The 26,920-nt window shown below is 43.8% G+C and overlaps 1 protein-coding gene across 1 annotated transcript in view; it reads right to left on the bottom strand.

Annotated features, from left to right (window-relative positions):
* Window positions 1-862: 862 nt before the first annotated feature.
* Window positions 863-26,920, bottom strand: part of LOC308312116 (uncharacterized protein) — a 36,443-nt gene continuing 10,385 nt past the window's right edge. Inside the window, exons 5-18 of the mRNA XM_080794512.1 lie at window positions 24,780-24,947; window positions 21,024-21,138; window positions 20,027-20,125; window positions 18,590-18,897; window positions 15,968-16,153; window positions 15,438-15,701; window positions 15,148-15,180; window positions 14,737-15,039; window positions 12,592-12,786; window positions 11,664-11,847; window positions 11,200-11,354; window positions 5,502-5,639; window positions 4,185-4,321; window positions 863-1,829 (exon numbers count right to left, since the gene is read on the bottom strand). Coding sequence (XP_080650638.1) covers window positions 1,620-1,829; window positions 4,185-4,321; window positions 5,502-5,639; window positions 11,200-11,354; window positions 11,664-11,847; window positions 12,592-12,786; window positions 14,737-15,039; window positions 15,148-15,180; window positions 15,438-15,701; window positions 15,968-16,153; window positions 18,590-18,897; window positions 20,027-20,125; window positions 21,024-21,138; window positions 24,780-24,947 — 2,495 coding nt within the window. The 3' untranslated portion in view covers window positions 863-1,619. The remainder of the gene's footprint in view (window positions 1,830-4,184; window positions 4,322-5,501; window positions 5,640-11,199; window positions 11,355-11,663; window positions 11,848-12,591; window positions 12,787-14,736; window positions 15,040-15,147; window positions 15,181-15,437; window positions 15,702-15,967; window positions 16,154-18,589; window positions 18,898-20,026; window positions 20,126-21,023; window positions 21,139-24,779; window positions 24,948-26,920) is intronic.

Here is a 26,920-nt window from a genome sequence, read left to right as displayed (position 1 = left end):
ATGTACCCCCTGTCTATTAGGTCAGAAAAGTAATATTTAAACAGTAAATAAGACATTTTTGGCAAATGCAATGTAGTCTATATGTTTTGTGGGAGTGTGCAGGTTTTATTTTGCATAGAGAGATGTGTGGTGGAAGTGTGGTTTGGTCGGGGATAGAGCACGAATGAACGGCCATGTGCTCATGTACCCCCTGTCTATTAGGGTAGCAGGATATGTGATTGTTCTTTATAGCAATTTTATGTTTCATGCATTTTTATTTTATTTATTCATAATTATTTGAATAAATGTTCACCTTTTACTTTTAAATGATTTGTAGTTTTTGAGCATTTTAACTTAAACGCCCAATGCATATTTTGCCAATGGCAATAGCACAAACTTCGGCATGCTACTAGTCCTACATACTTACACCTAGCAGCCCCATTCAAAAAAACAAAAACAAATCATACACATGCAGAACAAACCAAAAACAAATCATACACATGCAGAACAAACCAAAAACAACATCACTAAAACAAAACATAATAATGCTGAAGACCTCAGGTGTTTGCTGGCCTTAAGTAGGCAACCCCAACCAATCAGGGGAAGGGCTGGTGATCCAGTAGGCAACCACAACCAATCAGGGGAAGGGCTGGTGAGATGGAAGTAACCACATACTCACCCTCTCCTGCCACTCTGCCACTCTTCCATAGACTGTTCTACTGGCACATATATGGCTGTACGGATATAATTCAACTTTGCTGTTTCATAACTTTGTTTAACTATTGATTCAACCCTCCGTAAAGGAGTTAACGAACAGCCGGAACAGGTATGGGTAATTTGTGATTTAAACACACACCGTTATATTACTCAAACACACACTTCCTCCAAGTTGCAATAAAGGCTCGCAAACAATCACTTATTTTCCGGCCATTTTATTACTACAATCTCATAACACACTCATACACGTACAAACACACTTCTACTAAACTTGTGTACAGTAAAAGCCTTATTTGCCTTGTCTGGCCCGTGTTCAGATATAGTTCAATAGCTTCCACAACTAATTGTTCTTAATCATTATCACAAGATTCAGAGGTCGCGACATTAGACGCGTTAGTGGCATTAGCAGGTAATAAACTGAAACACAAAGAAACACAACATATACTATTAATTCACAGATCTAGCGACTGCACAAGCGTATCATTATGACAGAGCATTTAACCGTACTTATTAACACATTATAAAGACTTACGCAAACGCCATGTCTCCTGCTCATTACATTTCTTTAGAATGAACTGGAAGAGTCACGCTCCTGCTAGTATATCCTGTTAAAAGCACGCCTCTTGATATCTGATACTTCCTATACAATTGTCATCAATTATTGACTTCACTGTGTCCCACTAGCATACGCACCGCATTCCTCTAGTAGTAGCATAAACACATTTTACCTCCCAATTAACTGTATTAATATCTACATCCCTGAGATACTGTAATTGGTTGAAAAGAGCCCACCACCCGGAATAAACGCGACAGTGGCATTGGAGTAGAGGTAAAATTATTAGGATAATGGAAATACCTAAAAAAAAAAAAAACAGGTTCTTAGTTGCTTTTCACCACTGCCGCACAATGGCTCGCTAATAGGTTTATCCTTGATAGTCATATTCCGACTTACTCAGTGTCTTGCATATTTCTCCATTGTTGACAATGCAGCCGGAAATCCACTCCACCTGTCTGTGGACGTCGACGTAGACACTAGGCTTTTCACCGCCGCATGACGCACTCCCCCAGCTGGCCAAGCCTGCCACGTAGTGAACCCCCTCGTCCCTGCAGATCACGGGTCCGCCCGAGTCACCCTGTAAGACACACAGCCATATGAGTCACCCTGTAAGACACACAGCCATATGAGTCACCCTGTAAGACACACAGCCATATGAGTCACCCTGTAAGACACACAGCCATATGAGTCACCCTGTAAGACACACAGCCATATGAGTCACCCTGTAAGACACACAGCCACATGAGTCACCCTGTAAGACACACAGCCATATGAGTCACCCTGTAAGACACACAGCCACATGAGTCACCCTGTAAGACACACAGCCACATGAGTCACTCTGTAAGACACACAGCCACATGAGTCACCCTGTAAGACACACAGCCATATGAGTCACCCTGTAAGACACACAGCCATATGAGTCACCCTGTAAGACACACAGCCATATGAGTCACCCTGTAAGACACACAGCCATATGAGTCACCCTGTAAGACACACAGCCACATGAGTCACCCTGTAAGACACACAGCCACATGAGTCACCCTGTAAGACACACAGCCACATGAGTCACCCTGTAAGACACACAGCCATATGAGTCACCCTGTAAGACACACAGCCACATGAGTCACCCTGTAAGACACACAGCCACATGAGTCACCCTGTAAGACACACAGCCACATGAGTCACCCTGTAAGACACACAGCCATATGAGTCACCCTGTAAGACACACAGCCATATGAGTCACCCTGTAAGACACACAGCCATATGAGTCACCCTGTAAGACACACAGCCATATGAGTCACCCTGTAAGACACACAGCCACATGAGTCACCCTGTAAGACACACAGCCACATGAGTCACTCTGTAAGACACACAGCCACATGAGTCACCCTGTAAGACACACAGCCATATGAGTCACCCTGTAAGACACACAGCCATATGAGTCACCCTGTAAGACACACAGCCATATGAGTCACCCTGTAAGACACACAGCCATATGAGTCACCCTGTAAGACACACAGCCACATGAGTCACCCTGTAAGACACACAGCCACATGAGTCACCCTGTAAGACACACAGCCACATGAGTCACCCTGTAAGACACACAGCCATATGAGTCACCCTGTAAGACACACAGCCACATGAGTCACCCTGTAAGACACACAGCCACATGAGTCACCCTGTAAGACACACAGCCACATGAGTCACCCTGTAAGACACACAGCCATATGAGTCACCCTGTAAGACACACAGCCATATGAGTCACCCTGTAAGACACACAGCCATATGAGTCACCCTGTAAGACACACAGCCATATGAGTCACCCTGTAAGACACACAGCCATATGAGTCACCCTGTAAGACACACAGCCATATGAGCCATATGTGAGGTATAAAGTAGAGCAGCCTTTTGTTCATAAAACAGAAAGATTGGGTATTGGGTAAGACTGACGTTATGTATCTTTCAGGACCTTTCACTGCTTCGTCTCAACCACTACTCTATGGCTCTGGTCTCAGCCACCGCGGTGGATATTTTGTCATTGCATTTTCTTTTTTTTTTATGGTGCCACTACTGTTGGAGCAGCCATAAACTGCACAGGTTCATCCCGATGTTCTTGGCATCTTTGTAATGTTAGTGTTAGTAAAAAGCAGGTAAAAGTGTAACGTTTGAGGCAGTCACTCTACAGTTCACTGTAGTAGAAGAGGTGCGGGTTTACCCCACAGCTATGTCGGCTCCACCTACAGGAAATACCTAAGCTGCGACCACGGGACCCGTTTCTGAATTCGTCTATAACAGCCCAAACAGAGCTCAGTATTTGGCAAGTTGTTTGTCTTTGTCGTCGTCATGCCAGCTATTGTTAAGCCACTCGTTGTCAGTATATGTACACGGCCCAGGATTCCGAATATCAGTATGACAAATCGTCCAGCGATATCCAAGGATGAGAGACGTAGCTACTGTATGTCTCTCATCAATGCAACTGCAAAGCCATCATGTTTCATCGTCTACACAGGTTTTAGTTGCTGGCATGCAAGGATATACCAGGCAAGTTATACATTTAAGGGGATAGATTCTCTAATCTTATCTATATGGACATTATAACGTATTCTTGGTCAATCTGTGTGTGTTGCTGTCCCATCCATCCATCCATCCATCCATCTTCAACCGCTTATCCGTAGTCGGGTCGCGGGGGCAAAAGCTCCACCATAGAGCTCCAGGCTTCCCTCTCCAGAGCAACACTAGTGACTTCCTCCTGGGGGAAACAAGAAAAAACAAAAACCTTCCGGGCAACGTGTCCCGAAGCCATTACCCGGGAAACCGGGATCCCTTAACCCTTAACTAAAGCTCTTGGCTCGGCGAGTCCAGTTTCCCAGAGTCTGACACGCACACACACACACACACACACACACACACACACACACACACACACACTTACCGTACAGGTGCTGACTAGTCCCTTCTTGTCTTCTCCACAGATCATGGTGTTGTCCAGCAGGAATCCATAAATCTCCGTGCAACGCTGCTGAGACATCAGGGAAACCTGTCCTTGTGACAGTTTGGACGGGTTGAATTCTGAGGGACGACAAGAACACTGGTTACTTGGTTTACCCCTGTGTTATTATCTGAGGGACAAGAACACTGGTTGGTTTACCCCTGTGTTATTATCTGAGGGACAAGAACACTGGTTGGTTTATATAGACTGGTGTAGCTTTTATTTAAAGGACCTATAACATAAAATTCAACTTGTTAAATGTAGTTTGTGTTTTTGGGGCTCCCATATGTGTTTTCTATCCCCACAAATAACCAATCTTGAACAATCAGGCTTTCATATCATATTAGGTGTTTTAATGGAAATTGCTCTCAGGAACAGCTCAACTGATTTTGTCCTCATCGTGATGTCATCAGCAATGTCCACCATTGTAGATTTCCCAAGCTGGCATGGAAAGGAAACATGCCTGGTTTTATCTAGCATCAGTATTATAATGACTCAAATATTAAATAATCTGCATATCTGCATCCCCACCACCTCAGGACATTGTGGCATTGTAGCTAAAACTGCTTTCAAAGTCCAGAAAGAAATGACAAGGACTGGTTATATCAGAGTGGTGATTGAGTCTCAAACAATTAGAAATAACTTTGAGGGACATAGACAATATGATATTAAATATTAAAAGCAGCTTTAAAGAGGGAGTGCCAGTTTTTCATGTGTCTGAGGTGACAGTACTTCATTAGACACCCTGGAGTCGTTTTTATGTGCAATGGTGTATTCACTTTGTATTTAGGGTTTCTTCCTGGAGGCTGAACCAGACAGTCAAACGGGCCAATGAAATAAACAGTAATATAGTGACATTACACTATCAGCCCCTCCTCTGAGCCCTCCCTCTCCCAACTAAAGCTGTGGGTGTGGCTTCAGTCCAGATGGATCACCACTCATCACCACCCATCACCACCCACCACCACCCACCACCACTCATCACCACCCATCACCACTCATCACCACCCATCACCACCCACCACCACCCATCACCACCCACCACCACCCACCACCACCCACCACCACCCATCACCACCCACCACCACCCATCACCACCCATCACCACCCACCAAGCAAACCAGGCATACTTAATTAATTGAAAAAATATAACTCCTTATATAACAATAAGACCTGATGATCATCTTTTAGGGTGGAAAACAATCACGGCACTCCATCTTTAAGGTGTGATTAATGGTAGTGAAATGGTTGGACACGTACCATCTTTAGTTCGGCCCCATCCAGAGATCATACACGGCGTTCCATCGGGGGACATCTTGTTTGGCAGACAGGCAGGTGTAACGTAGCTGTTTTCATTGGCACAGAATGCTCCGTTGGTGGTTTCCAGCTGCAGTAATGCTGAGACACAGTAAACACAATAGTTACATAACATTAGCATCTTTGACTGTCAATTGCAATATTTAGGAAAGACCTGAAATCATGGCTCCATCTACACACTCACTGGTCATAGTTAGATTCTGACCCTGGATAGCCCATCTCCCATGCTCAGGACTATTCTCCCAGGGTACCTCTTGTCCTATGTATATAGCTCCCAGCCTTATATATAAGGATTATTTATTATATGTTCCATGGTTGTTTTGTCTGTACAGTATGTATGTGTATAGTTTCATGTTACAAAAGTGGACCACAATGGAAACAAGCTATGGCTTTTTTGTGTCTAAGTCCATTTGGCGTTTTTTTTTAAATGATATCATTTTTCTGTAATTTTCTTAAACTGCCAATAAAGTATTCTATCTATCTATCTATCATGATGTCATCATTTAGACCTTTAGGCATGCTGTGTGAGTGACATACAGTAGATGAATGGACCAATCAGAGACATACAGTAAATTAATGACTTCAAACTCCTCAATGAGGCCTCCCCCCCTACCTATTCTTATCTACAAAATTCTAGGCTCTCTAGTCGTGGCGGTGGAGTTGCTGTTATTTTTATTCAAATTGTATTTGTACCCCTCTCTCTTTTGGTGATTTTAATTCATTTGAATATCTGGCATTCATTATCAAGCAACAGCGTACACTCTTTGTCTGAGGCCGCAGTCACACGAATCAGACAAGCGTCTTATGGTTGTCTGATGAAAAGCATCAGACAAGACAGCTCCCAATGCATTTCTAATGGGAGTCACGTGGTCTCATCAGACAAACGTGTTTCATGGGGGGGGGGGGGCAAGACACAAGACACAAAACATTTTGTAGGCCACAAGCTGAAGAACAAGGCGGCACCTCAGACAAGACAAAAAGGGTTGGGTTTACCCGCCAACCAATAGGAGAGAAGGTCCGTTTGTTACGCTGCACTGGGCGGTCTTTTCACACTCTGTTGTTTTTTTTCTGCAGAGTACAGACACGGAAGAGGAAAGCGCCTATGCACTTTCGTAACGAAAAGTAGTTTGGTCTGTTCCAGTAAGCAATTCAACAGGAAAATATAATCCCTGCCCGTCGTGGCCGAACAGAAAATTAAAACAAACGTTATAATTCAAGGTGCATGCATTTTATCATTCACTCCTAACCTAGCTCTGGTCTATATAGCCTAATGCTTATATAATTCAGGTGTCGCGTCGACTCCGTTCAGATCTCTCGTTCCACCTCGTATCAGTTTGTTATTCCACCCGACCCATAATCAATAGTTATGACTGCACGGACCAACGATATAAAAGGACATCAGTGCTTTACACAGAGGATGCGACATTATAAATGAAGGCCTACTTCAAACCATTCCATATGATTTGGTTGTTAAAATAAAATAAAACTGTTAATATGAATGAACATGTTTTCCGTTCGCATGGGCAGTGCGCATTGGACTGGATATTATGAAACAGTCGTAGCCATGACTTATATTTCTGAAAATGCTACTGCTCCCAAACAATCATTTTGGGCATGAAATGTTGAAGGATAAATGTAGATGTGATAATGATGTGCCGTGTTGGCTATGCCCAATGGGCCTACTGTACATTAGGCCTACTTCAGATTATGGTTCAAATATGATTCCCCCCCTTTTATTTCTCTCTTTTTTTAATAACATTAACATCGAGGTGTCGTCTCCTCTCCTGAAGTAACGCTGAACGGTCGGACTGCAGATAGGAGAGAGCCGTGCGCCCAGGCGCAACTAGAGGCTCCAACTTGGAGACGCATGTCATCTCTTATCCTATATTTCGCCTATAGCCTGCATCGACGTCTGCGTCATGGCTAACAGCCTGAAATGCAGCAAGTCGTGTGTTGTGGTAAAATGGATGCGCTTTATTAAAAATAATGGAGTCGTTGCTAACAGAAAATATTAATTTTCCACAATGATGCCATGCTTAGTCTGCGTACCTGGAGGCTATATACATGCACACGGAATCAGTGCCAGACTTGGCACCTACTGTGGTAGTGGTACTGATAAAGTGGAGACGCAACACGTTGACACAACCAACAAGCTACTAGCTACTGTGTCCCGCTCCGCAGCTAACAGCGTAAGGACAACAACAGGCAACACGTGGATCTGTTCCGCATGTCCTCGCACCGCCCACGCACCGCCCAGATTCCGCAAAGCATTGTGGTCAATTGATGCGACAAACGACAAGACAGCTGAAACCATAAAACATTGATAAGACGCTTGTCTGATAGGTGTGACAGGCGCCTGAGGCCTCTTTTAGACGGCGACCATCTCCATATAACACGTCAAAGTCCCGTTGCGTTCTCATTTTTTTGGACCATTTACATGAGAACGCACACTTGAATGAAAACGCTACAAAGTGCATGCATATATATGCCAGGTCGCTAGGTGGCGCGTGTCCTTGTGGGGTCCGTGTGACGCAGCGCATATATAAACCATAGACATAAGTCACACATGCGTAGAACTACTTCCGTTCTTCTTCTACACAGAAAGTAAACAAACGTCGCGTCCTCATCACACGCAAACCGGACTATCCGACATGGTTGTTGTTGTTCGTTTCCCCTAGCAACTGACGCATGCCTATGACACCATGTAAAAACGTAGGACACGGGTGAGCCGACCAGAGCTGACGTAAGCCATGATGTCACAATTTTTGCGTATCCACCGTTTTGCCTGTTTATATGGAGACCATAGGAAACGGCGTTCTAAAATATTTCCACTCTGGGAGGTGGTTTCACTTCGTTGCGTTTTCACCTCCTGTGAACACGGTTCTCGTCTAAATGACAGCAGCAAACAATACTTTATTTTGCCGTTTTTTATGAACACCATCCTCGTGTAAAGAGCACCTTAGTCTACCGTCCCCCCAAGCCAAACTGCTCTTTCCTCACTGAAATGCTACCCTCCAAAGCATTGGCCCCCACCCGCTCCCGCCTCACCCTTTAACCGCCACCAAATTCTGTAACATTTTTGTCACCACCGCAACCACTCCTGCTCTCCATTATTCCCCCAACGACCAACTCAACTCTTTTAACACCATCTGCCAAACCACACTGGATATTGTAGCCCCCTTCAAAACCCGGCTAAACTCCACCCATAAATCCTCACCCTGGCTGAACGACCACACTCGTGCCATTAAGAGAGAATTTAGGATTATTGAGCGCAAATGGAAATCCTCCAAGTTAACCGTCTATCTCGAGCTGCTAAAAGACCTCATGAAGGGTTATAATAACGCGGTGAAGGAAGCTAGAGCAAAGTACTTTTCCAAACTCATCTCAGAGAACTACAACAACTCTAGAATCCTATTTAAGACCATTGAGCTGGTCACCGGGGGTCCCCAGACCGCTGCGAAAAATTCTTATCCTTCTTCATCAGTAAGATCGACTCAATTAGGTCCCTGCTGGCCACTGCACAACCCTTTAACTGCCTTTTTGTGCAGCGAAGCGGATATTGCTCCTGTCACTCCCGTTGCCCCCCTCTGCTCTCTCGGCCAGATATCCCTTGAAAACCTCCATAAACCATCAGCCATATGAAATCCTCCTCCTGCCCCCTAGATATTGTCCCTACCTCTCTTCTTAAGGAAATCTTTCCCACCGTTGGTCCCCATATCCTATCCATCATTAACAGGTAATTGTCCTCTGGTTCTGTTCCCCCCTCTATCAAAACTGCACTAGTCTCGCCCCTCCTTAAAAAAACAACCCTGGACCCCTCTGTACTTAGCAATTTCAGACCAATATCTAAATTACCATTTCTGTCTAAAGTTCTGGAAAAAGTGGTCTTCACCAAGCTCGTTGACTATTAAAGCGAAAACAGCCTATTTGAAAAGTTCCAATCTGGTTTCCGTGCCCTCCATAGCACGGAAACAACTCTCCTGAAGGTCGTCAATGATCTCCTCCTAGCCACAGACTCTGGGAACTGCTCCGTCCTAGTTCTCCTTGATCTAACAGCAGCATTTGACACCATCGATCACCTTACACTTCTCAACCGCCTCGAGAAATATGTGGGTATCTCAGGCACAGCCTTAAACTGGTTTTCATCCTATTTAACCGACAGACATTTCTCAGTCTCCATTGGTGAGTCCATCTCATCCAAAGCCCCGTTACACTGTGGTGTCCCTCAGGGCTCTATTCTTGGCCCTATCCTCTTCTCCCTGTACATGCTCCCACTTGGCAACATCATACGGAAACACAACCTCAATTTTCACTGCTATGCCGACGATACCCAGCTTTACCTTCCCATCAATCCTCATGACACCTCCAGCATAGCCATACTGCATTCATGCCTAGCCGACATAAAGGCTTGGATGACAATAAACTTCCTCCAACTAAATGAATCAAAAACTGAAGTATTAATATTTGGCCCACCATCTGACAGAGCACATCTCGAAATTAGCCTCGGCTCCCTACGTCCCAATATAAAATCCACAGCCATAAACCTGGGTGTATTTCTGGATTCCGACCTCTCCCTGGACGGCCACGTAACAAAAGTTGTCCAGTCTTCATTTTTTTACCTTAGAAACATTGCAAAAATCAAACCCTTTCTCTCCCGCCCCGACCTCACTAAAGTTATCCACGCTTTCATTTACTCCCGTGTAGACTACTGTAATTCCCTAATACTCCTGCCTCTCAAAGAAATCCATCAACCGGTTACAACTCATTCAAAATGCTGCAGCTCGCCTCCTAACAGGCTCCAAAAAATACGATCACATCACCCCTATCCTGGCCACCCTACATTGGCTGCCTGTCTCATACAGAATACATTTCAAAATACTTTTATTCACCTTCAAAGCTAGATCCGGACTCGCTCCCTCTTACATATCTGACCTACTCACCTACTTATTATTATTATTATTACATATCTGACCCACTCGTCCCCTACGAGCCAGCCCGTCACCTACGTTCATCTGGCACGGCCCTTCTTTTAACAAAATCAGGCTGCAAAAAAACTGTAGGCGACCGTCGGGCATTCGCTATCCATGCACCGACTCTCTGGAACGCCTTGCCTCTAGAGATCAGGCTTGCCGAGTCTGTGCCCCGTTTTAAATCACTCCTTAAAACTCATTTTTACAAAACTGCATTCAACCCCATACCCATGTGATTTGTGATTTCATTGATTTCTTGTTGTTATTGTCATGTATTTTATTCTATTGTGTGCCTCCTTGCTATGTTTTTATATATATCTCTCTGTAAAAGCACTTTGTGACTTGTTCTTAAAAGGTGCTATACAAATAAAGCTTTATTATTATTATTATTATTAATGGTCCAATCAGAGACATAGAGTAGATGAATGGACCAATCAGAGACACACAGTAGATGAATGGACCAATCAGAGACACACAGTAGATGAATGGACCAATCAGAGACAAAGAGTAGATGAATGGACCAATCAGAGACATACAGTAGATGAATGGACCAATCAGAGACAGAGTAAATGAATGGACCAATCAGAGACACACAGTAGATGAATGGACCAATCAGAGACAGAGTAAATGAATGGACCAATCAGAGACATAGAGTAAATGAATGGTCTCACCAATGTCACTGCTTGGATTTTTGTATGTTTTTCCTTCCTTATAATCCACATGAATGAAGTCTCTCTTCACGTTGACGATCTGGTCTTCCTCTTCATGTCTGCCTTTGTCCACTCCCCCCAAGACCACCTGCATGTCCATGATGGCGTCAGTATTACTGGAGAAACAACAGTCAGTCATTAAGACATGAGAGACGTTTCATTCATTATTCTGGCTCCCAGACTGGAATGAACTGCCCATTACAGTCAGAACTACAGACTCACTCGAATGAACTGCCCATTACAGTCAGAACTACAGACTCACTCCCAATCTAAACTATGGAATGAACTTTCCATTGCAGTCAGAACTACAGACTCACTCCCAATCTAAACTATGGAATGAACTTCCCATTGCAGTCAGAACTACAGACTCACTCCCAATCTAAACTAGCAGCATGTTAGCACACATAGCATTCAGAGCATCTTACACGCAGTGAGCAGCGGTGAGGACCCAACAGGAATGGATGAGGACGCCTCCACAGACGTGTCCGAACTTATTCAATGTGTCTCTTTGTCTGCGCTGCAGAGACACCTGCCATGGATTGTCTCCAGGTCGGGACAGAGTGCCTCCGCTGATTGTGAGCATATTGCCGATCCGCTTGCCGCACGTTCCTGAGTCAAATGGAGACAGAGCGTGAGAGCCATGGAGAGAAGTGTGTGTGTGTGTGTGTGTGTGTGTGTGTGTGTGTGTGTGTGTGTGCGTGTGTGTGTGTGCGGGTGGGCGTGTGTGTGTGTGCGAGCCATGGCCACACACACACACACACACACACACACACACACACACTTCAATGTATTTATTTGAATCCACAAATTACAATACATTTTACAAGGAAACAAATATAACGGGGTTGACAGTTCATGTACACTTAAGGATACACATGGCACCTCCTCCTCCACACAGACAAGCTGCCTATAACAGCCCAAACAGAGCTCAGTATTTGGCAAGTTTGGCTTTGCTTTTTGTCATGCCATTCTTAGGCCACTCATGGTCAGTTTATGCACACGGCCCAGGCTTCAGAATATCAGTATGGCAAATCTACAGCGATACCCCAGGTTTGTTATACTTCCAAGTGATGGTTGATACTTAGAATATTTATCTTGGAATGCCTGGTCCATGTACAGATCAAAGACACAGCCCACCTCCAGAATCAGGACCTCCTTGTGTCTGGTGTGACACACACACACACACACACACACACACACACACACACACACACACACACACACACACACACACACACACACACACACACACACACACACACACACACACACACACACACACACACACACACACACACACACACACACACACACACACACACAATCAAATAACACTGACAAACGTACACTTACTTCGACATTTTATTTTTAAACGTGTCCATTGTCCATCCACACACGTAACATCGTGGGGTCCTTTCTTCCAAGTGTATCCCACCATGCAGTCGTAGAACACCTTCTCTCCGTGTGCGTACGCGTCTTGGCTCGTACCTTTCATGATGCTGTTCCTAACGAGGACCTCTGGGGGTCCGCAGTGCTTTGTCAGTGTCTCTGTGGAGAGATGCAGCCGTCCACAATGAGCACAGATAGACACTAGGTGGCGCCAGAGAGAACCTGCCCTTCTGCCCTCTAGACAGCAATATGCCCTTTATGAGAGTTAGTGTGTTGTACAGTTTGTTCATTTTACTTTTGTTTTGTACAGTATGTACAGTATGTGGCCCATGGTGACATCATCATGTTTTGTACAGTATGTACAGTATGTGGCCCATGGTGACATCATCATGTTTTGTACAGTATGTGGCCCATGGTGACATCATCATGTTTTGTACAGTATGTACAGTATGTGGCCCATGGTGACATCATCATGTTTTGTACAGTATGTGGCCCATGGTGACATCATCATGTTTTTGTACAGTATGTGGCCCATGGTGACATCATCATGTTTTTGTACAGTATGTGGCCCATGGTGACATCATCATGTTTTGTACCGTATGTGGCCCATGGTGACATCATCATGTTTTGTACCGTATGTGGCCCATGGTGACATCATCATGTTTTGTACCGTATGTGGCCCATGGTGACATCATCATGTTTTGTACAGTATGTGGCCCATGGTGACATCATCATGTTTTTGTACAGTATGTGGCCCATGGTGACATCATCATGTTTTTGTACAGTATGTATACAGTATGTGTGGCCCATGGTGACATCATCATGTTTTTTTACAGTATGTATACAGTATGTGTGGCCCATGGTGACATCATCATGTTTTTTTACAGTATGTATCGACCATTTCTGAAATAAAAGCTGATAATATATTATTATTTATGCCCCAAAATCTATAAATCTCACGCACTATTTAGCTGGTGGTTCCACGCGCCGCACAAGGTGCCCTTTTTTACTTGAGCACCTGCCCCTTAAAATGTCTGTGCACGCCACTGAGAATGAGTATCTGTACGTGTGTGTGTGTGTGTGTGTGTCCTCTCCTACAGGCCCCACAGAGGGTTTGTTGGGCTTCCTCCTCATGGAGCCTCTGGACACAGGCTGGGGCGCTAAACCATTGTCAGGTTGGGGGTGTATACTACTGTAGATTGTCAGGTTGGGGGTGTATACTACTGTAGATTGTCAGGTTGGAGGTGTAAACTACTGTAGATTGTCAGGTTGGAGGTGTAAACTACTGTAGATTGTCAGGTTGGAGGTGTAAACTACTGTAGATTGTCAGGTTGGAGGTGTAAACTACTGTAGATTGTCAGGTTGGAGGTGTAAACTACTGTAGATTGTCAGGTTGGAGGTGTAAACTACTGTAGATTGTCAGGTTGGAGGTGTAAACTACTGTAGATTGTCAGGTTGGAGGTGTATACTACTTTAGATTGTCAGGTTGGGGGTGTAAACTACTGTAGATTGTCAGGTTGGGGGGGTATACTACTGTAGATTGTCAGGTTGGAGGTGTAAACTACTGTAGATTGTCAGGTTGGAGGTGTAAACTACTGTAGATTGTCAGGTTGGAGGTGTAAACTACTGTAGATTGTCAGGTTGGAGGTGTAAACTACTGTAGATTGTCAGGTTGGAGGTGTAAACTACTGTAGATTGTCAGGTTGGAGGTGTAAACTACTGTAGATTGTCAGGTTGGAGGTGTAAACTACTGTAGATTGTCAGGTTGGAGGTGTAAACTACTGTAGATTGTCAGGTTGGAGGTGTATACTACTTTAGATTGTCAGGTTGGGGGTGTAAACTACTGTAGATTGTCAGGTTGGGGGGGTATACTACTGTAGATTGTCAGGTTGGGGGTGTACACTACTGTAGATTGTCAGGATGGGGGGGTTTATACTATTGTAGATTGTCAGTTTGGGTTATTTCTTAATGCAAAATCATGTGGAATATTAACTTTCAAGGCGCGGAATCAATAATTTGTCTCTGCATAATCACTATTGTTCTCCGCAGAATCAAGACTAGATGGATGGATTGATGATGATTGTCAGTGTTGAAGTTATTATTTGTTACCTGAACAGATCACCTCCAGTGTCTCCACAGAATGACCAGCCTGCATCGTTACACACTCCTTCAGTGAAGATTCAGATCCAACACAGGAAGATGTAATCCACCACACAGGTTGACGTGTAGAACCAGACCTCCATTTGTAGTGAAGAGCAGAGCTACAGCCCAGCTGTCGACACGCCACAGACGATGACTGGAGGTTCCAGCTAGACGTAAAATCAACCGCTGGTCTCCACTCTCCCTGGTGTCTCACTTCGAGTTTACCAGTACAGCGACTGGTTCCTTCCACCAACCTGACATCATCAGACTCTGTACAGACAATATAATATCCAGTAAAAAGGTAATATTACTTTGATTATAAGGAAAACAAAAATCAGCTTACAATGTTGCGTAGTTGTCTGTTCTTGTTTTATTTACCCACTGTGTGGACTGTTGGATTAACTGGGAGAGCTGAAGAGAAACATTATCAAATGAATGAGTTTGAGTGTAACAGTAGATGATTCCTGTCTAGCAGTACATCAGTGTGAGTTAACATGTTCAGTTGGGGGTGTATACTATTGTTGACCTATGAAATATTTTAAAATATAATTTAGGGATTTAGCAGACGCACTTAATGCAGAGCATACAAACATACAAACTATCTCTGGAGACAGAGAGACAGAGAGAGAGAGAGAGAGAGAGAGAGAGAGAGATTTTAGTTCACTTACACTGAACATATAGAGCGTGTGGAGGTGACCTCTGGGATCCATGTGTGTTTGTGGCCTGACAGAAGTATGGTCCAGCGTCTGCAGGAGACACATTGTCCTTCACCAGCTGAGGACCAGTGGAGATAGAGGCCATTCCTCCGTCTCTGTACCAGGTGTAGGTGTGTACGGGTGGCTTGGCTTCACTGCTGCAGGTCAGAGTCACCGTGCTGCCCTCAACAACGCTTCCTGGTGGACTCGCTGATACTGAGGGCTTTTCTGGAGGGTCTGTGGAGGAATAAACATTGATGCACCCAAATAACAGTGGGCTGAGTATACAGCATTATACACTAGGTATGAACACTAACAATGATTAATGTATGAATAATGTGGTGTCTAACATTACATCACCTTTGGTTAAAATAATAAAACACTGGACACTAATATACACCCCACGTTTGTACCTTCATAGCTTTTAGCTACAAAGCTACAATCCAAGTTGATCTGGCTTCAACTGCAGTGAAGTATTATTATATATCAAGTTGTAGTTTAACCATTTCCACTCCGTAGAAATCCGTAGATGTGTTGAATCCCCTGGCGGTCATCTGCTGGCAGCTGGAAGTCATCAGTCTCCATCCATTTGTAGCCTCTGTGCATGATGGACGATGTGTCTTTGGAGTGATCCAAACCCAGGCTGTGGCCCAGCTCATGGACCGCTACCAGAAACACATTGAAGGAACCTGGATGGATGGAAGAAGAACTCCTTCAGTTAAATAAAATAAAATAAGTTTTTGTTATCCATTTGTTTTTGCGTCTGGGGGCACCACCTCCTCCTACATGTTTAGGGAAGTGGTGCAGGCAGACGGGGGGACGACTGCAGAAAAGAAGATACATTAGTGCAAATTTCCGCAATATCACAATATAGGCCAGACAGTGTCTCTGCTTTCTTGCTTGAAACCTCTTGTGACAACCCGAGAAATCTCTGGTTTCATTAATGTCTATGTCTATTAATCTAGAATTAATTAGTATTTTATAAGCCTGTCACGATTCTCGATTCGTATCGAAATTGAATCGAAATCACCAGCCGACTCGCGATATTTCATTGCATGTGCACGGCCGTCCGTTTATTCACTCCGGAACGATTCTCACAGGACGAGTTTCAGAAGCCTGTCGGACGTATATGCCGGTGCGCAACCAACCCAGCCTGCAGTACGATGTAGTACAAATATATATATGTATTGGTTAATATTATGTATATATTTATATGAGGTAACTGGTGGTATTGTTGTGGTATATTATGTATATAGACCTATCTGTGATATCCCTTATATATACTGTATATAACTATACATCTAAGTAGACTTGTTATGAACCATATATTGGAATAGAGAGCGCCTTCTATTACATATGTGTTCTTCTCCACTCCAGGTTGGATTGTCTGTGTTTACCTTGTCAGTGACATCATCGAGGGGCCGGCTCTAGTCAGGCGTCTGACCAACGCCTGCCTCCCTTATTGGTTGCCGGTCACGTGTCACCCAGTGGCCAATGGGTGCACCGTTACCTACATAGTCAGTCTGTGGCTGACAGCTCGTCGGGGGGGAAGCCCTTCGGAAAGGCGTTGTTTCTTTATTGTATTTTCTTTTGATTGTTTAAGAGTCAATATTGTAAATATCTTTTGATCACGGTTTATTATATATAATATTATAATAAAACATTTGATCATGGTTTCCTGTTCCTCCTTCTTATGTTGCCTACTCATCTTACGCCTAGACATATGAGTTGTAACAGCGTGTGCAGTGCGTGTGCAGCGCGTGTGCAGTGCGTGTGCAGTGCGTGTGCAGTGAGTGTGCAGTGCGTGTGCAGTGTGTGTGCAGTGTGTGTGCAGCGCGTGTGCAGTGCATGTGCAGTGCGTGTGCAGTGTGTGTGCAGTGTGTGTGCAGTGTGTGTGCAGTGTGTGTGCAGCGCGTGTGCAGTGAGTGTGCAGCGCGTGTGCAGTGCGTGTGCAGTGTGTGTGCAGTGTGTGTGCAGTGTGTGTGCAGTGCGCGTGCAGTGTGTGTGCAGTGAGTGTGCAGAAATGCAGCGCCAGCATGTCGATCCTTTTAACACCACGGAGAGCGCCCTGGATGAGGAGAAACGAGTCATTCTTTCCGCCGCGCTAACATGGGAGTCAATGAAAAGCTAATAGTTGCACAGAGCGTTAGCATACGGCAAGCGAAAAGCGAAATGCCAAAAAAAAAAAATAGGAATAATTCTGAATATTATTATCTCGCCCCGTGTCGTTTGGACGTCGCTAGGACGTCCACAGACGTCGAAGGCACCTCTCGGTTCCAATCCTTATGACGTTTCCAGACGATTTATGTATTAAATGTGTTACAGCTCAGTGGCGCCCTGAGACTGGGAGGTCGGGGTTCGATCCCCGGCCGGGTCATACCAAAGACTCTAAATAATGGGACCCAGTGCCTCCCTGCTTGACACTCAGCATCAAGGGTTGGATTGGGGGTGGGAAGTGAGGACGCTGGCGTCGACTGTTCGCCGCTTCACCTCCCAATGTATGAATGAATGAACCATTGTAAAGCGCTTTGAGCACTTGGAAAAGCGCTATAAAAATGCAATTCATTATAAAAATGCAATTCATCAAGGAAGGCAATTATGTTTCTGCACTGTCAAAAGTAATGCTACTTCTTTTGCAATGTAGTTAAATAGAAAATGTGAAAAAAGCTCGGGGGAAGATAAATAATAATAATAAATAATTTATAAATAATAAAAAGCGGTAATATTCTTTGTTTAAAATATCGTATCGTGAACCTCAAATCGTGATACGAATCGGATCGTGAGTTGAGTGCATCGTTACATGCCTACTCATCACACGATCACTTACGGCTCTAAACTTGTGTGGCTGTAAAGAGGAGCATTTTCATGAAACTGCTCTCAGTGGAGCCATCTGGTGGCGGCATGTAATCGGTTAATATAAACCAATGAATGAGATGTAAGTTGTGCACCATGCACTGTTCTGTAGCATTACAGCTGAACCAAAAACATCATTGATGTTAAATCTCACTTCATTTCAGTTGAAGTGTCCTGTTAACTGTAACAAGTGAACAAAAGCCCCTTCAACTAATTCCGGTTGTCTCTATAGTGCAAAACTCACTTTGTGTCCAAGTGACACCATCTCTTACCTGACACATTCTGGTTGGTGACGCTCCATTGCTTGTCTAAGTTGAAGTGCACGAAAACACCTCCACTCCACCCAGGCCTGGGGGGGGTGTTGGCATGTGCATTGTCCGTTGGCATAAAGTCATGGCCTGTGTGAGGACCCGCGTAGAAGCCGATCATGATGTCGGCCTCATCGCGGTGGCCGTTATAGATGTCGTTGTAGGGAATATACTCAAAGGTGAACGGACTGACATCCTTCCAGACTTTGAAGGCTCTACTGATGGCCTTTAATATGTCCTGATGTGGGATTCTAGGTGGATAGTTCTCAATACTAGAGGAAGAGGCAAAGAGAGACAAACTAAGCAAAGCTGTCCAAGTGGAGTATTACATTCCCTAACTAACCCCACAGTAGGCATGCCACGGTATGAGATTTTACAGTACGGTACGGTGCCGGTATTGATAATCTATACCTCGGTATTCCACGGTATTTATATAAATAAAAAAAGCCCCCCCCCCCCCCCCCCCCACAGGCCCACACACACACACCTATGTCTAGAGACTACCCCCACCTCCTTATAAGGCCTTCTTTGTTCCCCAACCTGCAGGCCTACATATCTTATTTTTGTATTTTTACCTTTTATGATAATTTGAATTGTGTTATTTGTCATGATTATGAATTGATTGAAAGTCCTTGCTGTCTTGTTTCCATTCGGTCCTGGGCCAGGGCCGAATGGAACAAGACAGCAAGGACTTTTTTCAGTGATCCCTTTGTGATGTGTTTGACTGTACCCTATACTGATTACATTTCTGCCAATAAAGTATTCAATCAATGAATCAATAGATATTCCCCACTGTATTTCACTGTACTATGGCTCCCCCTAATGGCTGTTTTAATGGCGTACCCTGTAGCAGAGGTAGTGCAATCTGTGCATGCTCACAACTGTCACTGTGTGCCTCCGTGTTGACACTAGTTCACTCTTATAGTACAAATAGAAATATGGAATATACAATTGGATCTGGGTGTCTTTCAGCAACACTAACTCAAAGGTAGGAAGCAACTTTTCAATGTACTGCAGCTGTGTGGTGAAAATAAATGTTTTGCCTTAGTGTGCGAGTGGAGTTGCTTTGCATATGCGCAGCATGCGCCGCCCACCGACGCTGTATTAAAATACCGTATGCTCGGAAATCTCACGGTATCAACACCGTGGCTGTTCCTGTCGCGGTATTACCGAAATTCGGTAAACCGCGGCATGCCTACCCCACAGTAACCCCACAGGAAGACAAAACACGGTTTGGGTTTGGCCGGTTTGGCCTGACGTTCATCAAGTCTCGGTCAATATTAGGAAAGTGTCCCAATGTGCCCAGTTTTGTGGTAGATAATAAGGTGTCATGATGATGTATAGATTATTGGCACATCAATACAAATACCTGAAGACCAATCAAAACTGTTCTGTTTGTACCTGTAAGTGAGGTCATACTTGTCCCACTTGTCTGGAAGCGCTACGTAGCTGCTCCACCCCACGTTGGCCTTGGCAGAAATGCCACAGCTCTTCATGGCTCTGAGGGACGGGGGGGACAAGGAGACATTAGAGCTGAAGATACCAGAATATAATGTCCAGTAGCCTACAATTTAGCTCTCCATGTCAGACGTCTTTAATCAGACCCGTCTGAATTGAGTGGTGCTGTACTGTGCTGTGCTGTGCTCTACTGTACTATACTATACTGTACTGTACTGTACTGTACTGTACTGTACTGTACTGTACTGTGCTGTGCTGTGCTCTACTGTACTGTACTGTACTGTACTGTACTGTACTGTACTGTACTGTACTGTACTGTACTGTACTGTACTGTACTGTACTGTACTGTACTAGCCCTCCTCCCTGGCCTGTGTGTGTCTGTGTGTTAGGCTGTTCAACAGTGACACTTGGTGGTGAACAAACGCTATTTTCGTGCTTGGACAGACAGACACTCCAGGGCTCTATTTTGGCCTCTACTATTCCTGCTATATATGCTCCCCCTCGGACCCATCCTCTCCAAACACCATATATCCTTCCACTGTTACGCTAAAGACGTACACATTTACATGCCTCCGCGGCTCTCACACCCAACAGCAATAACTCCTTGGAGCCCCTGATTAAATGATGATTATAGCTTGCAGAGTTAGTTCAGTCAGATATACTCGAGGGGTGTCATGTCGTGCTCAAGGGCGCATACTATACTCAAGGGGTTAATATGATGCATTATCTCACTCCAATTGGCTCCAATTGGCCAATAGGATATTACTATCACATTAAGTCTCACTCCAATTGGCTCCAATTGGCCAATAGGATATTACTATCACATTAACTCTCACTCCAATTGGCTCCAATTGGCCAATAGGATATTACTATCACATTGAGTCTCACTCCAATTGGCCAATAGGATATTACTATCACATTGAGTCTCACTCCAATTCACCCTTTGTCAAGTCCCGCACATGGCTGTGCCCCTCTTCGCACCCATTGGTTCAACGTGCTGCCCTCAACAACGCCTCCTGGTGGACTCGCTGATACCGAGGGCTTTTCTGGAGGGTCTGTGGAGGAATAAACATTGATGCACTCAATTAACAGTGGGCTGAGTATACAGCATTTTACACTAGGAATGAACACTAACAATGATTAATGTATGAATAATGTGGTGTGTAACATTACATCACCTTTGGTTAAAATAATAAAACACTGCAAACTAACGTAATCAATAATGAACGTGATCTAAAACAACTATTTTATATAATTTATTATAAGTGTAGATTATTTTCACAATGTTTATCTATGGGGGAGGTACTATAGGGGGAGGTACTATAGGGGGAGGTACTATGATTGATTGATTGATTGATCGATTGATTGATCTTTATTTTAGTGCCATGCGTCCAAGGAAGCAAAGCCCAAATGGACCTGCAGGACACTTTTACTTTCATTTTACATAAACAATGAACTGACATGATCAAATAATTAACCATCTAAAAACACCCAAGCGTCATACATGGCATGACATAATTATAATATAGAAAATAAATAAAATAATAAGATTGGGCCTGTAGCAGCAGACCGGATATGGAGATTGTCTTCTACTCCAGGCTCTAGAAACAAACTGTGACGTCTTAAATAGTTCATGATTAAATAACCACTCCAACTTCTGACCATCATCTTCCCAGAAAAGCCCAAGTTGTTCTACATTAAATAATGGAACCCTCAAATCATCATAACGTGTTTGCTACAATAAAACATAAAATGGATTAAAATGTTGACATCATTCAGGTCACGTGTGTGACATGAAGGTACACAACGATAAGGGTGCATGTGTTTAGTCCGACACCTCACCCAAAACCCTACCCTCCCTAACCCTGACTGTCTTAACAGGCCACGTATGTATCTTGGGAGCAATGGCAGGGTGATTATTGTGATTGATTGATTGAAATATTTATTAAAACGGCCACTCATGTTGTCGGACTGTCTGACCAACGTATATACGCCCCAAAAGATACACCCCACGTTTGTACCTTCATATCTTTTAGCAGCAGCTACAATCCAAGTTGATCTGGATTCAACTGCAGCTGCAAAGCTACAATCCAAGTTGATCTGGATTCAACTGCAGCTGCAAAGCTACAATCCAAGTTGATCTGGATTCAACTGCAGCTGCAAAGCTACTGTAGTAAACGAGGGGTATAAAGGCACAATTAAGCTATCACATCCAGCTATAGCACATACAGCATTGGATGATCTAATGAACAAATGAAGTGATCTCTCTCTCTCCCATACTGACGTCACATGCACCCAGTGCATGTAAGTGGAGGAGTCGGACAGTTATAGCCTGCAGAGGAGTTTTCTGACCTATTGACCCTCAAGAATGGTCAGTATGGTACACTGACTTAGGTCACATTCTCACCTAATACTTCGGTAGACTCATGCGTACGGGCGGAGATTTTGGGATTCTTGCATATTTAATTTGCTGCAGTTTGCCTTCATACTGTCATCCGTAGCAATTGGAAACGCAGCAGGGGGGACCTTTATCAATGTGTTCCATTCATAAACCTAGCCTACAACACAGTGAAATCTATGGTGATAAAATTACCCCCCCAGCTCTCTCGCTCTCTCACTATACACATGCAGCCACGCCACACACTTTTGGGCATGGAGGCACAGCGCTGAGCACACTGATATAACAGACAGCAGCGCAAAATGTTTACAAGTTTATCGAGATGAAAGTCCCTGCTCCCCAGTCCCCACACAGTGACAGCTCCATGTTTACGGCACAGACAGACAGACAGAATATTCTGTAGGCTATAATACACTGCAGTGTTTTTATGTGTTTTCTTAAGCAATTGATTAATGTACTCGTGCTCATTTCGATCAGGGCTTCAGTCTCCTCATTCGACCATTTCGCTTCATTTCCTTTATTTACTGCGGATTGCATTCACACCTGCACCGAATCGTAATCAAGTGCGATTGGAAGCGAAGCGAAACCCCCGTTTTTGCTCGGAGTAAAATGCGGTTCTTTGATACGCATTAGGATTCGAAAGAGCCTTCACACCTGCCAAACGAAGTGCACTTTCTGAAAATGCGCAGCAGGATTCGTTTTAATCGCAGCAAAGCTCTCTGGTGAGAATGTGACCTAAGTCTGTCCAAATCCTGCCCATGGTGGTAGAATTGTGTTCACAAATGTACACACTCTGACTGGGAACTGTCCAATTCCAGGCACCACTGGCCTTCGTGTTCATATACAAGGAAGTACACGATCTATTGACTTGTTTCCCTACAGACTATGGGATACCCTTGTACCATAAAGACTTGTTTCCCTACAGACCATGGGATACCCTTGTACCATAAAGACTTGATTCCATTTCAGCTGGATTAAGCCACAGATCACGTACACCCTGACTTTGGATATGTCATAATGGTTGAATGTTCCACTCAGTCATAAAAGCATTCATTCACAATTCCTTGACCATCAACTGGAAATATGACATTCACTGTACAATAAATGTAATTATTGCAGATGTATGTGTTATGTGAAATCTAAAGCCATGATAAGTGCATGCGTACACCTTTCCCAAAATGAACTTCAAATAAACTTTGCCTAACAGCAACATGTTGACAACGTCTGGGAATGTCACAAGACATCTCAATGTCTCCATCTTGCAATAAGAGTGACATATGGTAACTGAGCCATGCATTGCACAACAAAGAGAACCATATATTGAGGAGGCAGAGAGAAGCCCAGCCAGGATAGTCCAGGATAGTCCAGAGGTATAGGACTAGTGGGATCCAGAGGATCGGATAGGAATCCAGGACCCGGATGGAGGGAGAGGAGAGGAACCAGAGAGAAGGATGTCTGATGAGAGGGTCTTGGCCACATCGCTACACAGACCAGCTCCCGACGCTCTGACCTGAGCGTCCCAGGCGATCCCAGGCAATACAAGGCACTACAACAAGAAGCTTGTTATACCCAGACCAGCGATCCAACCCCTGCCGCTTGCCGCCTGCCACGCGACCTCTCTCCCTCAGAAGACAGACGACCCCAGTCTGCCTCTCTCTCAAAGCTCTCAACAAACCAACGCTCAGGAAAGTGATGCATTACATCAAGTTTCTAAGTTCATGGCAAAGGACATTATCTATCATATAATTTCATTATCATTTGATTTGTTTCTTAAAATCTATTTGAACCTGCATTAACTCTTGTTTAAGAATGCATTTGATTATTGTTCTACTGAGTTTGTCTATAAGCTTAGGTGTGGAAATAAATTGATACATTTTTAAACAAGTCTATTATTTGCTCAAGAGTTGAACTTACTGGTTTTTGACACATGCAAAGTAAGAAAGGCTATGTAATGGGAAAGATCTCTTACCTTCAGATTCCATAGATTTATTGAGATAAAATTATTGATTATTTTATAATCTTTTTAATTATTTTATTAGTGGGTTAAATACAAATTAATCATGTGCTTATTCCTAAACTCATTTCACTGGTGCCCCTTCTAAAATTCAGATTGTTTTTTACTCTTAATTTTTAATCTTATAATTCAGATTTTTGAATAATGAATTCATAATTATGAATTACACTGATATAAAATCTACAGGATTAAATATATAACACACTACAATCCAAGTTGTTCTGGCTTCAACTGCAGTGAAGTATTATTATATATCAAGTTGTAGTTTAACCATTTCCACTCACCTCCGTAGAGGTCTTGAATCCCCTGGCGGTCATCTGCTGGCAGCTGGAAGTCATCAGTCTCCCTCCATTTGTATTCTATGTGCATGAGGGACGATTTGTCGCCAGAGTGACCCAAACCCAGGCTGTGGCCCAGCTCATGGACCGCTACCAGAAACACATTGTAGGAACCTGGATGGATGGAAGAAGAACTCCTTCAGTAAAATAAAAGACGTTTTTGTTATCCATTTGTTTTTGCGTCTGGGGGCACCACCTCCTCCTACATGTTTAGGGAAGTGGTGCAGGCAGACAGGGGGACGACTGCAGAACAGAAGATACATTAGTGCAAATTTCCGCAATATCACAATATAGGCCAGACAGTGTCTCTGCTTTCTTGCTTGCAACCTCTTGTGACAACCCGAGAAATCTCTGGTTTCTTTAATGTCTATTAATCTAGAATTAATTAGTATTTTATAAGCCTGTCACAATTCTCGATTCGTATGGAAATCGAATCGAAATCACCAGCCGACTCGCGATATTTCATTGCATGTGCACGGCCGTCCGTTTATTCACCCCGGAACGTTTCTCACAGGACGAGTTTCAGCAGCCTGTCGGACGTATTGTCATGGTCTGTCTCCCTACAGACCATGTTTTCCATGTCAGCCACTCCCACTCTCCATTCCCTATCTCAGTCATTGTCACACACCCGTTTCCACCCCCTCTTCAGCCCTACAGTGCCACGCCCATTCCACACCTGTGAACACTCCTGCAATTACCCTGCTCCCTATAAGACTGGACTCATTCCACAAACACACTGTCAGATCATACTTCCTTGTCCCCGAGTAACCGCAATTTGCAACTCTAGATTTTTTTATAATGGGATGAATCTAGAGTTGCAATACCCTCCATTGACTCCCCACTCATCTTTTTTGGTTTGCGATCTGCTTGTCTTAAACGATGTTAAACTCACCAACATTGCAGCTGTAGTACAAACTTGAATTATTCTCTTTCAATCTGCCGAGCTTGTTTTTCATAAAAATCCACCATAGAGATGTTATGAGCTACTTTCTGTCAAGACATCCTCTGCAAGTGATTATTTTTCTAAGTGCTGGAGTTTGGAAGCACTCGTCGTACGTCACTGAACGGCCCTGCGTTCCACCTGTTTCGAATTTGCACATAATGCAGGAGGCAGCAGCGCGAGCCGTTAACAAAAACGAGTGCTTCCAAACTGTAACACTTAGAAAAAGAATCACTTGCAGAGGATGTCTTGACAGAAAGTAGCTCATAACATCTCTACGGTGGATTTTTATGAAAAACAAGCTCGGCAGATTGAAAGAGGATAATTCCAGTTTGTACTACAGCTGCAATGTTGGTGGGTTTAACGTCGTTTAAGACAAGCAGATCGCAAACCAAAAAAGATGAGTGGGGAGTCAATGGAGGGTATTGCAACTCTAGATTCATCCCATTATAAAGAAATCTAGAGTTTGCAAATTGCGGCTAGTCCCCGAGCTGTCCTGAGTTCCTAGTGCTCTGTGTTTTGTAATTCTGAGAGGTTCTGCATTATTGGACTTTACCGATTGCTCTTCGAAAGGTTTGCTTTTCCGTTTCGTGTTTTGTGAACTTTTTGGAAGAGTTTTAGCTTTTTGGAATTTCCTAACTTTGTTTGTAAGCTTAACTGCTTTTCTGCATAATAAATAATTTAATTAGAACATTCCTGCTCTCTGTCCTACATTTGGGTCCTACCCCCCTTGGCTCACCGGTGCACAACCAACCCAGCCTGTAGCTCAATGCGGTGGCATCATCAGAGCAGACAACAACAACACACCCAGATTCACCCAAAGGAAGAAGCCGTTTATATTCAGTATTATATAATAATATATATTAAGTATTCATGACCATGTTTATTAAGGTAATACAGTCTAGGTGAAGTTGGGCCCAAATAAATGGACCTCTATGGAGATATGGGTTTTTTTGGGCCCAATGACAGCGCCACAACAGGCCATTATATGAACTTTCAGGAAGTCCCGATTTCCATAGTGGCTTCACAAAATATCTGTCTGACTGCCCCCCTGCAACAAACACAATATTTTGGGCCGATCAAATAATTAGAAAGAAGAAAATAAAGGCAGGCGACAACACTATTTGTTTTGTTTTTCTTCTTATAA

This window comes from Protomyctophum bolini (assembly GCF_963924005.1).
Source record: "Protomyctophum bolini genome assembly, contig: SCAFFOLD_79, whole genome shotgun sequence".
NCBI lineage: Eukaryota > Metazoa > Chordata > Actinopteri > Myctophiformes > Myctophidae > Protomyctophum > Protomyctophum bolini.
Note: the sequence above shows the minus strand (reverse complement) of the source record. Positions and strands in the feature narration are given on the sequence as shown.